At 39.7% G+C, this 19,213-nt stretch overlaps 1 protein-coding gene across 1 annotated transcript in view; it reads right to left on the bottom strand.

Moving 5' to 3' along the window:
* jak1 (Janus kinase 1) overlaps nucleotides 1–18,651 on the bottom strand; it is a 112,843-nt gene extending 94,192 nt beyond the window's left edge. The window contains exons 1-2 of the mRNA XM_060919926.1: nucleotides 18,428–18,651; nucleotides 1,368–1,573 (exon numbers count right to left, since the gene is read on the bottom strand). Of these exons, the coding sequence (XP_060775909.1) occupies nucleotides 1,368–1,566 (199 nt within the window). The 5' untranslated portion in view covers nucleotides 1,567–1,573; nucleotides 18,428–18,651. The remainder of the gene's footprint in view (nucleotides 1–1,367; nucleotides 1,574–18,427) is intronic.
* Nucleotides 18,652–19,213: the final 562 nt, after the last annotated feature.

Genomic DNA, 19,213 nt, shown 5'->3' with positions numbered 1-19,213 from the left:
TGCAGTCCCTTTTCTTCTCAAGACTCTAATACTAATACCCTCTAATATTGCATCTTGCTCCTGACTCCAGAATGCAGCTGCAAGAATAGTTTGCAACCTCCCCAAGTTCTGCCACATGACACCATTGCTGCGTGCTCTCCATTGACTTCCTGGAGCTGCCCACATCAGATTTGATGCTTGCCAACAAAGCCAAAAACAGAGCCCCACCTACCTGAAGATACTCATCACACTGTGTGCTGCATGATACTCCCGTTGAGTCTATAAGCTCAACTGGACCAAGACTCTTCTTTGTCCTGGTACCCAAGTGATAGAATGGTCTTCCCCAACTGTCCAAACAGCTGAGACAATGGTCGTCTTTGAATGAAAACTGAAGACCTACCTCTTCACCAAGCACTTGTCTGTTTCCTTTTCATGTTCTACTAACTTCCAACAGGGCTTTTAGCTTGGTGGTATTATTAGACCTTCCCCTACTGAACTTTCATTAGGATCCTGCAAGACCTTTGATAAGTTTCTCTAATGTAAATAATACGTCCTTTACAGCTAGATAGACTTCTGTGTTCAAGAATGTCCTTTAACTTAATTTAATTTAATTAATTACAATAACTCTTAGCTAAGAGTAGCTCATGGTCTCGTAAATATGTTACTCCTTATTGCAGGAATTTTAAGAAATTTTCGGTTTGCAAGATATTTAATTGCCTGATCATGTGAAAGTTTACATGCATTCACAGTCTGGCAGATTGTTTATTTTGCTCATCTTTAGTGTTGCCGTGCAGTGATATCTGGTCCTCGTTTGCATAGGCAAGGTTCTCAACTCATCTGCTTTACACTACTCTCATCCTACAACCCTCGAAGCAAAATTTGCATTTGCTTCTATGCAGAATGAACAGGATGCAAGACTTCGTTTTGTTGCATTGTGAATGCACCATTACAGATAGTTCAAAGGATTCCTAAGTCTCAAATCATCAACAACAACAACTGCTATCCTTGATTAACAGGCCAACTGAATTATTGTGCACAATAAGATTTTTGCTGAGTAGGGCTTCTGGGTTTTAGAATCACAAGCAAATCAGTTTTGCTAAGCTACAATTTACAGTGATCATTTTAAACTACATGTAAAACAATTTACTGCCTAACATGAAGGATTTAAGTGTTGCGATGGCTCGATGGCACAGTACGAGTCTTGGTTGACATTAAAAAACACTATCATAAAAGGTCCAGTCTTTTAACTTCACACTGGCAGAGGTTTTTTTTTTAAGAAAATCTGGTGAATGTTTTTTCTGAGCACCCATAAGCAAGTTATAGATTCGTTGGCATCTAGCATGGCTAGACACTGCTGTATGCGCGCGTGTGTGTGTGTGTGTACTCACGACATCTCTTGGCAGCCTCCACACACAAGTCCTCGGCAGTATGACAGTCTTTAAAGTACTCAAGTTGGTGGGTGTCAGGCAGGTAGAAGTGGATCTCGAGGCCTCTCATGATGGCAGGGATGGCCAAGTCCACCTTCTTCTGTTTCTTCATCTTCCCACACAGCTGCCTGCCCAGCTCCATGACTACTAACTTTGGCATTCAGACACTGCAGCAGAGAGACAGACAGAGAGAGAGAGCAACAGACAACAGAGAGACAGAGAGGGAGACAGACAGAGAGAAAGAGAGACAAAGAGAGAAAGCGACAGAGAGAGAGAGAGAAACAGAGAAAACAACAGAGAGAGAGACAGCGACAGAGAAAGCAACAAAGAGAGAAAGCGACAGAGAGAGACAGAGAGAGCGAGACAGAGACAGAAAACACAGAGAGAGAGAGAGAGAGAGAGAAACAGAGAAAACAACAAAGAGAGAAAACAGAAAGAGAAACAAAAAACAACAGAGAAAACGACAGAGAAAACGACAGAGAGACAGAGAAAACAGAGAAAACGACAGAGAAAACGACAGAGAGACAGAGAAAACAGAAAGAGAGAGAAAACAGAGAGAAAACGACAGTGACAGAGAAAACAGAGCGAGAGACAGAGAAAACAACAGAGCGAAAGAGAGAGAATGACAGAGAAAGAGAAAACAGAGAGAGAAACAGAAAACAACAGAGCGAGAGACAGAAAACAACAGAGCGAGAGAGAGAGAGAGAACAACAGAGAAGGAGAAAACAGAAAGCGACAGAGAGAGAGAAAAACAGAAAACAACAGAGAAAGAGATTGACAGAAAACAGAGAGAAAGTGACAGAGAGAGACAGACAGAGAGGGAGAAAGCGACAGGGAGATGGAGACAAACACATTAGAGATGGAGTCAGTCACTTATAAACGATGATGGCTATTAGCTACTATTAAATTTATATAATTGAATAATTTTCTTAGCATGTACATTATTATTATTATTATTATTATTATTATCATCATCATCACTAAAGCTTAGTAGAAATAAAGCGGGTGACTGGACACACCCTCTGCAAATAGATCAATACTACGCAATGAATAGATTTTTTTGCTCCCTCAAGTAATAACTATAATTGGCTGGTGATGACTGCGAGACAGCTGGAGTTCATGAACAGGCTTACGTTAATCTCTTGGGTTTTGACACTGGTGCATTAATTAATTAATAAGCTCCCAAATCATATTTTTAACTGTTTGGTTGGTTAACTGGCTGCATACTGAGGTTGTACCGTCTTCAGCTTCTGGATCAGAGCCTCGTATAAAAGAATACCGAAGGTAAAATGCAAAAGAGGGCAGTTTGATTTGAAAAGAAATAATCGTGAAATGGAAAAAAACCTTTAGTTCTTAAACTGCGTTCAAGGTTATGGGGGGGGGGGGGGGGGGGGGGGGGGGGGGTTCATGGTCAAGGACAACAAAACTGTAGCTGCAGCTCCATGGTATAGGCGAGTGCAAACAGAAACAGTACTTCCAACTGACCAATTTGTGTGTCATGTGACAGTGGTTTGAGAGGAAAGAACCTTTTTCCGCTTGTAATTTAGATTCAAACAATAGCCATTTCCTCTGATGGGATGAGTGCTAGAGTTAAATCCATGTTCTTTAACAGTTATCTGATACATCAAGCTAGAGTATAGTCAGTCAGTCAGTCAGTTATAACTTGTCAATATGCTGAAGTGCAGAAACGCTGTCTGTATTTATCCTCAGCTTTTTTCTTTAATCATAATAAAACACCTTAGTCATATTAAGCAATAGCTTAAAGATCTCTATACAAATATGATCACAGCCACTTCAGAGCAAAAACCACATAAAACAGCCATTACAGGATCACAGTAATATATGAAACTGGCTAACAAGTGACCAGGATTTTAAAAAAAGACAAGCTGACGTGCAGAAACAAAACAAACTGGAGAAGCTGCTGGTGTGAAAATTTGATGTGAACGGATTCTGAGTGAAGGGTCATGACCTTCCCCGTGTCCGAAATCGCTCACTCGTTCCCTACATAGGGAATTACTATATAGAGGACTATATCGTGGGGCGGCACGGTGGTGTAGTGGTTAGCGGTGTCGCCTCACAGCAAGAAGGTCCGGGTTCGAGCCCCATGGCCGGCGAGGGCCTTTCTGTGTGGAGTTTGCATGTTCTCCCCGTGGGTTTCCTCCGGGTGCTCCGGTTTCCCCCACAGTCCAAAGACATGCAGGTTAGGTTAACTGGTGACTCTAAGGCTACGTTCACACTGCAGGCTGAAGTGACTCAAATCCAATCTTTTCGCCCATATGTGACCTGTATCCGATCTTTTATTGACAATATGAACGACACAGATCCGAGTTTTTCAAATCCGACCCAGGCCGTTTGGATATGTGGTGCTAATTCCGATTCCTATCCGCTCTTTTCATATGCGACTTCAGTCTGAACCGCCAGGTCGCATTCATCCGACTTACACGTCATCAACAAGCCACAAACGTCACTATTCTGCGCTGAAGTAGGCGGCGGGTCTCTCAAAAAAGTTACAACAACATGGCGCATAATCACGGGCGCAGATAGAGGGTGGGACGAGTCATATTTAAATTCACCTCGTTCGGTCCCCCCCACTTATAGGGAGGAAAAAACGTCTATGCTGTCTTTCTTTGCATAAGGCAAATCTCACGGAAAAATCAAAAGACTAATTACCATTCGGTTTATTGAGGTGCACGGCAGTGTATACATAGTTGCAACAACTCACATAAAACAAAACAAAGACTGATATTCGGTTGGTTGAGCTGCGCGGACTGCACAGGTTGCGAGCTCGAGCTTGGTTGCTATGGTTACTAACAACAAGTTTGACAGGCATATCGGGGTTGGTTTGCTGGCAGCTTTGTCCCCCCCAGTTCAAAAAACGTATCTGTGCCCCTGCGCATGACATCAATGCCAGGGATGCTTCGGGCTGTGAAGGTTCTGAATCTTCTCAATGGAAGGACGCAGAGGTTAGGGAGCTGATTTCCATTTGGGGGGATGCAGCTATTCAAGCTAGATTGGATGAGTCATACCGCAACCGGGCAATTTTACTTCCGTAAACACTGGCCATGCTCACTGCGTGTGACGTCGTCGTATCCTGCAGTGCGCATGCGGAACACTTTTAGGTCGCTTTTCGTTCATACTGAGGATCACATACAAGTCGCGTATATTTGTTAATGTGAACGACCTCACAAAAAAATCGGATTTCACAAAAAAATCGGAATTGAACATTAAGCCTTGCAGTGTGAACGTAGCGTAAATTGAGCGTAGGTGTGAATGTGAGTGTGAATGGTTGTCTGTGTCTATGTGTCAGCCCTGTGATGACCTGGCGACTTGTCCAGGGTGTACCCCGCCTTTCGCCCGTAGTCAGCTGGGATAGGCTCCAGCTTGCCTGCGACCCTGTAGAAGGATAAAGCAGCTAGAGATAATGAGATGAGATGAGATGAGGACTATATCGTGAGCTCATTGGTAAAATGAAAAAAAAAAAAAACGCTTTTGGACACTACTCCGTCGCACCGGCATTTACGTCATTACTGTCGCACAATTAAAACGTGCCAGATCAGTCATCTGGTGGGTTTTCAAAATAATAAATAAATGCATGTATTTTTGTGATAAATCCATATTATACTGAGTAGGGATGTCCCGATCCGATCACGTGATCGGAAATCGGGCCCGATCACGTGGTTTCAGACTCGATCGGAATCGGGCATTACCTCCCGATCAGGGATCGGATATATATCTATATAATATATTCTCATTTTTAACACATCAATAGCTATGCGTTGGCACAGAGTGAGACCAGACCTCTTGTCTCAACACAGCAACATCAACGCGTGCAGCATGACATCACTTTGTAGCAGAGACGCTATTGGTTATTGGCTGCCTGTTGCCGGCGAAGTTGAACACGGAAGCAGTTCGAAGCGGAAAGCAAAGCATGTCTGCGGTGTGGCAGTATTTCAAAGTTGATGACAACATTGCCATTGCAAACTGTGAAATATGTAAAGCTGGAATTTCAAGGGGTGGACAGGAAAGGGCCGCATTTAATACAACAAACCTGATACGGCACCTGAAAAATAAACACCCGACACAATACAGCGAGTTTTTAGTGCTGTTGCAAACATGTTGGATGACAAAAACAGGCTCAAACCTGAAAGGGTAGAAATGCTTGTTTTCATCAAGAAAAACGTTCATTTCCTTAATTGAAATTACTGTATACCACTGTGAGATGCATTCTTAAAAGCAAATTACTGGCACTATGGCAGTTTTATTATTATTTTTTTTATTTGTTTACATTCCTGCCAGGTATTTAAAGGTTATGTTTTTAATTTATGTTATTTATTGTTCAAACTACCTCACGTAAGTGCTCTGTTTGCTAACGGAGTTGTTGGATGTTAAAATAAGGTGTTAAATTAAAAAAAATGAGGAACATCCTGGATCCGTTTCTTTCCTCGTCTTTATTATTTTTTATGGATTATAAGAAGTATCGGATCGGGACTCGGTATCGGCAGATACTCAAAATCAAATGATCGGTATCGGATCGGAGGGCAAAAAAACCTGATCGGGACATCCCTAATACTGAGTGTATATCCCACATTAATCAATACAAAGTACCTGCATCTTTCAGTTTTTTTTTTAAATCAAGGCTAAATACTTCTTTGCCGCTGCCTTTTATTAAATCAAATTTGAGACTTTTAATTTGATTTCTTTCAGCGCGACCGCAATGCATGATGGGATAGATTGCTTTGGTTAGTGACCATCAGTTGTACACTACTTTTCGTGATGCACTGTAGGATACTTTGAGTGCACTATATAGGGTGTAAACAATCCTCACTAAGGTTTCGGACAGCACTACAAAATGGCGTCCTTACTATACTACATAGTGCCCTATATAGTGACTAGCGAGCGATTTCGGACACAGGGCTTGTGTAACTGTCTCTGCAAACGGCATATATTGTAAAATAAGTATTGAATGCGTCAACATTTTTCTCAGTAAATATATTTCTGATGGGGCTATCGGCATGAAATTTTCACCAGATGTCGGTAACAACCCAACTAATTCACACACACAAAGAAATCAAAACATATATGTCCACAAATTAAGTGTAATAAAGTGGAATGACACAGGGAATAAGTATTGAACATGCTTACAAAAATTTATTTCATACTTAGTAGAGAAGCCTTTGTTGGTAATGGCAGCTTCAAGACGCCTCCTGTATGGAAAAACAAGTCGCATGCATTGCTCAGGTGTGATTCTCCCCTTTTAGTTGCGAGGTCGTAATTAGTTTTGCCGGAGTCCCTGCTTGTGCTCAGAGCAAAATGTATCCTGTTCCTACTCATCAGGTGACATTGGGCAATACCTAACAACCTGTGTTTTCTCTCTCTTTCTCTTCTACCCCCCACTCTGTCTGTCCCTCTGAGTTACATGTCAATCCTGAGATCGAGGTGCTGACCTCAGACCTGCCTGATCCATCCTGATGCCCTACGTCTGGTTGGAGTCTCATTACATAGCTCCTGTGAGGACGGCCCCGTATGGACAGTTGAAAGTCGCACGTGGAAGACGCTCTGGACACTTATGCCGCTTTTCCACTACAAACGCGGCTGAGTCGGGCTGAGCCGTGCCGTGCTGAGTCGGGCTGAGTGGGGCTGTTGGAGTTGCATTTCGACTACAACCGCGCTGAACCGTGCTGGATGGAAGTGGGTGGACACATTGGGTGGAGTTAGCGAAAGTGGGTGGACGTCAGGTGACGTCGTTAAGCAGCGCAAACAGTGACATCAGTGATCTTTTAAGCGGTAGTCTCACGACCCGGATAGTAAACAATAAACATGGAGGACATGGAGTCGTTAGTGTTGCTGGTCTTGGTGCTGTGGCTTGTTGTCACCGACAACGCGGACAGATACTGGCAAGAGCGTATAGATGAGGCGAGGCGCATAAGGCTTCAGAAATTCTCGTAATTCGTAATTCTTCTCCTTCCGGGTTTGCAGTGTTTACAGATCCCAGCGTGCTCGCGGGGCGTGTGTGGGCATGTGAGGACACTCCTCCTCACCAATCAGTGCACAGGGGAGTGTCTGCTCACGCCCCTAGCCCCACTCGGCTCGGTTTGGCTCGCTTCAGCCCCACTCCAAAACGGTGCGAGTTTTAGGGGTTAAGCAGGGCTGAAGCGAGCTGAGTTGTGCTGGTTTTTGGTAGGTTTTTGGTGAGCTGAAAAAGGGTAGTGGAAAAGGGCCATTACAGTAATGCTTTTATAGCTGAGGACTACAGTTGACTTGCTAACTTTAGGACTGCAGTTGTCATGAACAGTTTTGCACTCAAGATTCCATCAGTGAAGAGTTATAACATCAACGAAACTGACTTCATGTTAAAACTGTTATAATCACGTTGTCTGTTATCACCCAAACGAGGATGGGTTCCCTTTTGAGTCCGGTTCCTCTCGAGGTTTCTTCCTCATGTCGTCTGAGGGAGTTTTTCCTTGCCACCGTCGCCACAGGCTTGCTCATTGGGGATAGATTAGGGATAAAATTAGCTCATCTTTCAAGTCATTAAAATTCTGTAAAGCTGCTTTGCGACAACGTGTATTGTTAAAAGCGCTATAAAAATAAACTTGACTTGATTTTGGCCCATTCTTCCACACAAACTGTCTTCAAATCTTGAAGGTTCCGGGGGCCTCTTCTATGAACTCTGATCTTCAATTGGATTCAAGTCGGGTGATTGACTGGGCCGTCCTAGCAGCTTTATTTTCTTTCTCCGAAACCAACTGAGAGTTTCCTTGGCTGTGTGTTTGGGATCATTGTCTTGCTGAAATGTCCACCCTCGTTTCATCTTCAGCATCCTGGTAGATGGCAACAGATTCTTATCAAGAATGTCTCGGTACATTTCTCCATTCATCCTTCCTTCAATTATATGAAGTCTGCCAGTACCATATGCTGAAAAACAGCCCCACACCATGATGTTCCCACCTCCAAACTTCACTGTTGGTATGGTGTTTTCGGGGTGATGTTCAGTGCCATTTCTCCTCCAAACATGGCGTGTGCTATAACATCTAAAGAGTTCAATTTTGGTCTCACCTGACCAGACTAAATTCTCCCAGTATTTCATAGGCTTGTCCAAATGTTGTGCAGCAAACTTTAAATGAGCTTCAACATGCTTTTTCTTCAGCAATGGAGTCTTGCGCGATGAGTGTGCATCAAGGCCATAGCGGTTGAGTGCATTACTTATTGTGTTCTTTGAAACAACGGTCTTCATGAAGCTCTCCGTGAGTGGTCCTTAGCTCTTGGACAACTCTTCTGATTATTCTTTTGACTCCTCTGTCAGAAATTTTGCGAGGAGCACCTGGTCGTGACCGGTTTATGGTGAAATGATGTTCTTTCCACTTCCGGATAACAACGCCAACGGTGCTCACTGGAACATTCAGAAGTTTAGAAATACGTCTGTAACCAGTGCCGTCAGTATGTTGTGCAACAATAAGGTTGCGAAGGTTTTGCTTTTACCCATCATGAGATGCTTCTTGTGTGACACCTTGGTAATGAGAAACCTGGACTAAACCAGCTGATATTAATTTGCACTGATCGGGGGCAGGATCGCTTTCTAAATACTGACAGATTTCAGCGGGTTTCTTGGCTTTCTATACCTTTTTGCACCTCCTTTTCTTCATGTGTTCAATACTTATTCCCTGTGTCATTCCACTTTATTACACTTAATTTATGGACATACATGTTTTGATTTCTTTGTATGTGTGAATTAGTTGGGTTGTTGCCTGGTGAAAATTTCATGCCCATAGCCCCATCAGAAATATATTTACTGAGAAAAATGTTGACGCGTTCAATACTTACTTTCCTGGCTGTATAAACACTTCACCTGTCTCAGAGAGTACAGATGAATGAGTGAAGGTTTTCTAATTATTATTACGATTCGAATTATCAAATTAGTAATATTGAAAAAGCTTCAGCTATTTAGTACAGATCTGATCTCCTACATATTGATATTGAGCTTTTACATTTCTTCCACAATGGACAGAAACTACAACTCTGGATATTTTGAGAAAACGTCTTCATTTTTAAACATTATATGCTTTAAGCCACAAATGCATGGCGATACTGATATCAATAAAGGCTAGAAAATGAGTCATCTAGAAAAAACGATAATGACTTAGGTCAGTGTCCTCCTGACCCTCCTGATCTCAGAAAATCCAGACATCGAGTGCGTTGACATTCACAAGAACAATCAGATGTCCTTTTATCAGATTAAAGCCATTATCATGGTTATCATGGTGTAAAATATAGCATGAAGTACGAATTTTGTCATGTCCTTCTTTTTAGATGGGTTCAGGTATGAAGCAATGCAACTGCAGAAGTTCTCTCATTATTGACTCTCTGAGGACCCAAAGAAGGCAATTATTTTGCGCTTATCAGATTATTCTGTGTATGTAAATGTAGTTCTGGTGCTTATGAAAATCATTCAAGGCAACTTTGAATTGGAGTCACGACACATGCTATTATAAACACAACAGTGCATGTGTCCATGACACTATAACAGACAAATAACACTGTTGCGCTGATAGCTGATTTATACAAATGATGTAATTGAACAGGGACACTATTCATGCGCTATAAACAAGCTGAGTCTATATACGAGCCGACCTTCCGTGCGAGCGGCACTGGGTTTCATGGATTTATTGTGATGAATTTCCCTGTTCCTTTTTTAAATATTTTCTGCGAGCCTCGAGTTTTAACTTCCTCCTCAGTGCTACTTTCGCAGACGAAGCCAAACACTTAGAAAAGCAGAAGGGTTTTTTTGTTTTGTTTTTGCTTTCAAGCTACCATTCAAGCAACATCAAACAGAGGTTCACAAAGTGTTCTGGAGCCTGGGACCTATTGAAGAGTTAAAAAAAAAAAAATCCACACAGCAAATAATCATCACTGGTTCAGCACAAGCATAGACTTATTATACAAACACAATCAAATATAGGCACATTAATTAACTGTGTACAACAGAGATATACACTACGTTCAGACTGCAACCTGAAACGACCCATATCCGATTTGTTGTGAAATCCGATTTTTTTGTTAGGCCGTTCACATTACCAATTACATGAGACTTGTATGCGATCTCCAATATGAACGGAAAACGACCCAAAAGTGTCCCGCATGCGCAAATTGACACGTAATAAGCACATCTACGTAATACATAAACAAAAAAAAGCGCACTCTTCAAGTTTAATGATTTCTTTTTTGTTTGTTTAATTATCTGGTTAGTGTTAAAGTGTGAGGTCTCGTGTGTGTTTTTGTTTCTGAACTGAAATGAAAACGTGTAGCCTGGTAACGAGGGTTGACTCCTAAATGTCTCTCTAATTTCTATATAAGTGCACTACATGTTACTAGGAAGTAATGGATTTTTAAACTCTATATAGTGCACTCGAGCTTCAGTAGGCAGTCATTTGGGATACGGCCGCTGTATTACCAAACTCATCATTCAGGCTTAATAATTTGCACATATTTATTTCGTCATATTAATAAACTTTTTCTACATTTTTATAAATATTTATTTAGATTGTTTATAGCCAGCTGAATTCTGCAACTTCTCTCAGCGCTGGCTCAAGGTGCAGAAACACCAGTGCAGTTTGCTATGGAGATGAGGTGGTACAGGTGGTACCTGGCGATGTGGTACAGGATGGTTTAAGTTATAAATCAGTTATAGAAACTGTTTTGTTTACCGTATTTTCCAGACTATACGTCGCTCCGGAGTTTAAGTCGCATCAGCCAAAAAATGCATTACGAAGACGAAAAAAACATATATATGTCGCACCGGACTATAAGTCGCACTTTTTTGAAGGGTTATTCTATCCATAGAATCTGTGATTGTATCTGATAAGCGGCGCGTGGTTACTGCGCGACTGCATTGTTTATTTAATAAACGAACAGCTGAGCAGTGATAACGCGCCCTTTGCCCTGTAAGTAGCCTAGTCTGATTATTTTAAATATCTACTACTATCTTTAATACTATCACTATCGTTATTACTAATAGTCTATATTATTATTATAACTAATATTAGTAGCCTATTACTGATGCAGTAATCAGTTTGCTTTTAGAATATTTTTACCGGTAGGGCTTATTATCGCCCCATGGCTCTTTCATCTGTGTTATTAAAGCTGTAGTCATCATCGAGGAGTGTCATTCTTCATTTTTGTCGAATTTTATTTCATCAAATCAGAGGTCAAGTAGGCTATAGGTATATCATCTCCAAAGACAGGTACGGTAGTAAAAACAACCGTCTAGTGAAAAAAAAACAACAACAACCGCTTTTAAATCCCCTACTTAAATCCTTAAAATGAGTAATTTAACTCATGTCTTGTGTGATCTGATCTCCAATGGTGAAATAAACCGGTTGTGATGAGTACAGTCTGTTATTTTAGAAGATAAATGTAATATATAATTTAATATATAGACTAATAAAAATTAATATTTTATAATATAATATCACGACATATTACTGTCTGTAACTGTTTGTCACTAAAGCGTTTTCTAAGATCATAATGTCTGATATTATTATTATTATTATTATTATTATTATTATTATTATTTTACACACACAATAAGCGCATGTGCGTAAAGTTATAGTAAACCATCCCCCGCCTTTTTTTTTTTTTTTTGAGTCGCCGGACCCACCCACCTCCTGCGTTCTGGGACCTCCCACTTCACAAATTAAGCACTGCCTAAAATCACTACATAACTTATTTAAATAACTATAGGCCTATCATTAATAATAAAACACAGGTCAATCAAGTTTATCAAGCTGATGATTTCACTCCATATCAGCAAATCCATTGAATTCCTCATCCTCGGTGTCGCTTCTGAACAACTCTGCCTCCAGCGGCAGATGAAGCGCCGTTTCCTCTTCTTCTGCGTGGCTGTCGTCAGACTCAGCATCAGCTCCAGTTATTCCGCGGTGGAAAAAAAAAAAAACATATATACGTCGCACCGGAGTATAAGTCGCATGGCCAGCCGAACCATGAAAAAAAGTGCGACTTATAGTCCGAAAAATACGGTAATCAGGCTAACAGATAAACATCCAGGTCCCTACCAAATCCACCATTAGCTTGATCAATTCTATAAAAGTCTATTTAAATTCTGAAAACTGTACAAATGTTGTTGTTTTCCACCAAAGAGGCGGGATTAGCCAACGCAGAATAGTGACGTTTGTCTCTTGTTGATGACGTGTAGGTCGCATGAATGCGACCTGTCCGGTCAGACTGCAGTCGCATGTGAAAATATCGGATATGCATCGGATTTAGGACCACATATCCAAGCAGCCTGGGTCGCATGTGAAAAAATCGGATCTGTGTCATTCAGATTGTCAATAACAAATCGGATACAGGTCGCATATGGGAAAAAAAATCGGATATGGGTCGTTTCAGGGTGCAGTCTGAACGTAGTCATAGAGATGTAATTAATTTTTTTTAATGGTAAAATAGTTCATACTAGAAGGGCACTTGGTAGAGAGTATAGCTCAGCCAAGCCACATATTCAGATTTGCATCAAAATCTAATCAATTGTTCGTTGGCCCATGACCCAGCTTTTCTCAAAATTTTATCAAAATCCGTTCACGACTTTTTGAGTTATGTTGGGAACAAACAAACAGGTGAAAACATAACCTCCTCCAAAACAGTTGCCGGAGGTAATTATCGACACTTTTTCGGATATCCAACATGATTTGATCGTGTACTTTAAAAGCCCTGAAGAAAATCGAATGCAACATTCTCGCCCAAGTTCAAAATCGAATCCTGGTTGCTGGGGCCGTGACGCAGTGGTGTTATCTGCTCCACTATCGTCTTCTTTTTACTTCTTTTGGTCAGCGAGATTTGATAACATTAATGCTTTGTGAATTAATGTTACGGACACTCATGCGAAATAATCTGAACTAGTATCAGCAATTTAGCATAAGCGATGAAATCATATTTTGATGAGAAACTTAATTTTTAATAATATCACATGTAAAGAAATGCTGTCGACCAAAAATGGCTTAAAAATAATGAAATGAAATTAAATGTTTCGATATTAAAAAAAATACTATAAACAGCAGTAAGCCTTAATAAATGAAACAAAGTCAGTATTTGGTGCGAGACGACCCTTTGCTTTAAAAAAAAAATAGTAGTCTGAGGTCCAGTGAGTGCAGTTTTATGCGGAAATGAGCTGTAGGTTTTACTGAGCATCTTACAGAACCAGCCACAGTTCTTCTGGACACTTTGACTCTCACACTCGCTTCTTAATTTTGCACCAAAACCCAGTAGCCTTCATTATGTTTTCTTTTTTAATCTGAAAAGTGCTCTTTTATGGAATATGCTACTCAAATACAAACTTTTTTTTTTTTTGGAACATTTAATTTTGTGCTGGAAAACGAACGTTTGGACTCTAAAATGTTTTTGTACTGACTTGATAACGGAGAAGTCATAAAATAGAAATCAATAACAAAGTTTGTATGAAAAAATAGGGTGCCCAAGACTTTTGCACAGTACTGTGTGCACATTATATATATATATATATATATATATATATATATATATATATATATATATATATATATACACACACACATACCAACCACATATTCCCCTTTTCCAGCATATGCTTTCGACCCTTTAAAGTGACAGTAAAGCTTTCTGCATTGCACTATTCAGGTCTGCTGCCTAACTGAATGCAAGTAAACAGGCATGTTTGAGTTCACACTCTGGCGCATTAGGAAACGTGGCAGTGTTTACCAGGAGTGCAGTGTACACTTTCTACTAAGGTGCAAACATGAGCCTTGTTTGCCATTCATCCACATGCTCCATTATGTATTATTTATACCACAAAAACACATTAACATGCAGGTTAGTCACTGCATAAGGGTGGACAATGGGATGCTGTGACAGGGACAGCAGTTAAAGCTTTGAGTGATAGTACCAGTCAAAGGTTTGGACACATTCTAATTCAGTGGGTTTTCTTGATTTTTATTAATTAAAAGACACTTCATGTCTGAAAACAATGATGGATGTTGTTTCTCTTTACTTAGCTGAGCCGTTCTTGACATAATATGGATTACTACAGTTGTGGAACAGAGCGATTTACTGTATTTTTATTATTTACTGTTTGATCTCGGATGCATTATGGCGGCAAGAAATTGCACTAATTAACTTTAAACGAGGCACCTGTTAATTGAAAAGCGTTCCAGGTGACTACCTCATGAAGCTGGTTAAGACAACGCCAATAGTGTGCAAAACGTCATCAAGGTAAACGCTGACTACTTTCAAGAATCTAAAATATGAAACATATCTTGGTTTTTTTAACCCTTTTTTTTTTTATTTACCACATAATTCCACATACGTTCCAGATGTTATTTCATAGTTTTGATGTCTTCAGTTTTGTTGTACAATGTAGAAAATAGTCAAAACACCTATGAACGAGTAGAGTAGGAGCGTCCAAACTTCTGACCGCTACTGTACTGATCGGAAGGCTGGGACTTCAAATCCCAGCACTGACAAGCTCCTGCTGTTCTGCTCTTCAGCAAGACTCTTACTCCGGGCAACAGCTGTCTCATTTGTAAGCCACTTTAAATAAAAACATCAGCTAAATGAGTATACTGTAAATCAGGCAGTGAAAAAAGTTTGAATTATAAACTTAAAATGTAAACTAATCTATCTCTGTGACATTTTGTCACTTTCAGTCAACACCTCAGAGATGTTTTATCATTTCAGCTTGCATTTTCGGTCTTTATTTAAAGGAGAACTAAAGGCAAATTTTTTTATGATCAAAATTCTATTTTTCTCATTTTATTAAATATAGGAATGTGTTTTTGATAGCTATTTTGTCACTGCTATAGTGTTTGAAATATGCTATGTAATATATCAGTCCATATATCAAAGCGATGGCTGTAAGCGAGATTCGTTGAGACCATCGTAGGACGGAAGTAAAACGTTCAGCGGAAATCAAAGTGACCGACATCCGCCAACGTTGTCAAAAGAAGCGCGCGCCGTCTTTTGAATGCTGATGTAATCAAGCAGGAAGTTTTGTTTGTTTTGATAGCAATCAGGAAAGTATGAAAAAAGTAGGCAGTAATCGTCATTTAAACTCGTTTTTGTGCAATATTTCGTTTGGAAAACAGTTTTCAAAATGGCGGCACTGACACCTGGCTGACGCTTCACGTTTCGAAGTCTCGCACAAGTCTCATGAAGATCGTGCAGATAAGCGACGCCTGCCGTGGACCAAACGAACTAAAAACCGAATAGGCCGATAAGCATAATGTTCAATTGCAATTAGTTGCCAATACGAGTCACGATACAAGGTTACTAAAACCGAAAACGTAATTGAATAACACGTTAAGAGATAAAGCAAGTTTAAAAATGACTTCAGTTCCCCTTTAATGACACTGATGGCTGTTTAAACCTGTACCTGTTTCAAGTTTTTTGTTTAGATTTAATCAGGTGTGGTCCTACAAAATCACCTTTCATATATATTATTTGGATTGTACTAACAGTCATCTTTGATTAATCGTTAGAACACACTGATATTAAAACCAAGTTGACATTACTTAGCGTTACTGATACTTGGATTAAACCCATATTTAATGAAGCAAACCAATCCAACAGGCTAATAACTACTGGAGCTGAGGAATACAAATAACAAATCTGGGTTGGGATTTTCATGACAAATAACATTTCAAGAAATCACAGAGCTCCTGGCTGCACTTCCCCAGAGCCTACTTTATCGAAAATATTATTTATCCTCATGTTTTTTTTTCCTACTGACAAATAAAGGAAGATGAAAAAGGAAAGTTTGTTGGTGGAATCCTGCCACTGCTCGAGATGCTTACATGGCACCATTGTTCTCATTTCCTGTAGGCGTCGACACACAGAATGCTGCGAAAGCAAACCACGATCACGCTTTCACTCACGTCTCTACACCCTGAGATGCTTCTACAGGTTGACATCAGTTCTGTGTGTATGATTCACACATGCATACATGCGTGCGTGCAAAGTGACTTAAATGTCACCCTGTCTGAAGGGTCTTAATAGCAAGTGCTCTGGTGGTACAGCTTCAAGCTATACACTTTTTTCACAGGTTGTAAATTGGAAGCAATGTATCATCAGCACAAGGACTAAGACTGACTTCATCTGGCTTAACATCTTACACAGCTTCACAATCTCATTCTCAAAGGAAATGCTAAAGCGCCCGCACACACGCACACAGTCCCATACCATTACATTTTAATCGGCAGAAAATAATCCTTGTTGAAAAGTACTACAATTTTGCACTTTTAAGACGTTAAACAGTGCTCTCATAAACTCGTTTTCAATACGCACGCCTGCAAGTTCCTGAACTATTATCAGCAACTAAAATGACTGTTAGAAAGTAAGAAAAAAAAAAGTTTGCTGTGCGTTTCTAACAGTTGCCATGTTAACAATCTGAAATGACTAAGCTCTTGGGAGCTTTCCAGCCTTAGACATGATTTCCTTTAACCTGTTCCTGAAACCACTTTCTCTTTGGAAAAACAGAAACACAATTCAACTAAAACGTACAAGAGGAGAGGAAAAAAAGGCCAACAGCAAATTTTAAGACCAACGTCTCATTTAGAAGCATTTAAATAGTTGCACTGAGTGAACAAACAAACAGTCCGACATTATAAAACAGATCGCCTGTGAATACTTTTCAGCACAATCTGATAGAAAATGTGCATGACATGACAAGATTAGATTTGATTTAGTGACAAAAAAGACAATGTCGGGGAAAAGAAGAAGTGACTGACACAACTTAATGGCCACTGCGGAGCTCGTATTCAGAAAGCACGGCTAACCAAATCTGACCTTTAAGAATGTTAAAAATGAACAACCTACACTTAAATACATTTTAATTTAACCTATTTTATCACTGTCAGTAATATTATAGTACTAAAAACGAAAAAACCAGACGATCCATGTCAGGATTTTTTCCTCTTCGAAAGCTGAAGGAACACAGTGTTCTTCTTCACAGCTCCCATCTTATCTCTGTAGGGTGAGTTTAATCGATGACTATCGATGATTATTCATACATATTCAGTTTATTTCTAGGGAAAATTATTACTGAGGTAAACATTTCCACAGCTGATTCGTGTCCACGCCACCTGATTCTGCTGAAAGGCTGCACTTACTTTCATTAAAGCGTCTTTCTGTGTGTAATTATTTAACACTGCGACAAAAATTAATATCTTAGTATTTACAAAAGATTTTTATAGGCTATTATTTAATTTCTACCTACAAATTAGTTCGAGACTAAAACAAAAAGCTTTTAATTTTGATTTCATGAGGATAAAAAAGTAGGTTGTTCATTTGTCTGTTAATTACAATAAGTATCAAATAATTATAATTACATTTCCTGAATAGCTCGAATAAAATGCTTTTTTTTAATTGTGTTTTTATGAAAACTAGTCTAGTTATGTATACTTTGTCACTAAACAAAAACAAGACTGACTACTGAACAGTCACATAAAAAATGGCACCCCTGCTTGGTTAACTTTGTGTACGAGGAGCAGGTAGAACAGACTAAAACTACAAACAACATCGCTAGTTAGTTAGTTAGTTAGTTAAAGTGTTTAATAGGAATGGTGTTAGTTCATGACCAATTAGAACTCGTTCTCCAAAGACAAACTGTACACACCTGTCTTATAACACTGTTTTATAGCAGGCACATAACCCCGAACACCGAAATCACTCAGAGGAGCTGAATATTTGTCATTTAGCAAAGCTAGTCAGTCAGTTAGCTAGCTAGCTAGTTAGTCAGTCAGCTAGTTAGTTAGTTAGTTAGCTAGCTACCATAAACAAAGCCAGAATTAATATCCGACACCTCAAGCAGCGTACAAAACAATTTAAATATTTAAAAAAAACAACCCCTAGTTCACATAAACAAGCCGTTTTGGGTCAGAACCGACCACGGTGAGAGGAAAGTTAGCTCTGCAGCTAGCGACCCAGCTAAATCCGCTAAACAACACGAGCTAGTCTAGTTTAAAAGCTTTTCTCATTCTTACCAGGCAAGATAAAGTTACTTCCGTCCGATTTCAACCATCACCAAATACAGTGAAAACCTCTTCGTCTTCGGATTTGAAGGAATGTTTATTAATCTCGCGGTTAGAACTGATATTTTCCGTTGAAAGGGTTTAGTTTCGTTACAGACATAATGTCCGGTCGGTCCCGTCCTCAGCTGAACAAACCTTTCCTAGCACAGCGTCGAAAGATTCCCGAAAGTCGGGGTTTACCACGAAACGCGTTACTCGGCGCCTATTGGTTCAACAGCTTGTCGGTCAATTTTTAGACCAATCGAGTTGACATTGGGGTGGGTGTACAGCTACATCATTGAGCAGCAATAGATTCAGTCACGTTTAAGGCACCTTGATAGAGCTGAAGGCGGTGTGTGTGTGTGTGTGTGTGTGTGTGCATTATCATCTTTATTTATTTGCTACTATTCCAGTTTTACGGGTTGAAAACATATTTCAACGCGATCTCAAATCAAGGAATCAAGAATGTGATGGTAATTGGGATAAAAGTAAAATTATTAAGGCTCTTACAAAGTATTATGCAAAGCTATAATAATAATAATTATTATTATTAGCAGTAGTCGTAATTAATAGTAGTATTAATATTAGCAATAATCATCGGTGTTATTATTGGTAATAGTTACTAGTAGTAGTGGTAGTAATTAATAGTAGTATTAATATTAGTAATAATCATTAGTATCATTATTGGTAATAGTTACTATTATTATTATTTGTTCATTTTATCCCTTTATTACATAATTATAGCTTATTCACAACATG

This window comes from Neoarius graeffei, chromosome 4 (genome assembly GCF_027579695.1).
Source record: "Neoarius graeffei isolate fNeoGra1 chromosome 4, fNeoGra1.pri, whole genome shotgun sequence".
In the NCBI taxonomy this organism is placed as follows: domain Eukaryota; kingdom Metazoa; phylum Chordata; class Actinopteri; order Siluriformes; family Ariidae; genus Neoarius; species Neoarius graeffei.
This window is presented reverse-complemented; position numbering and strand designations above follow the sequence as displayed.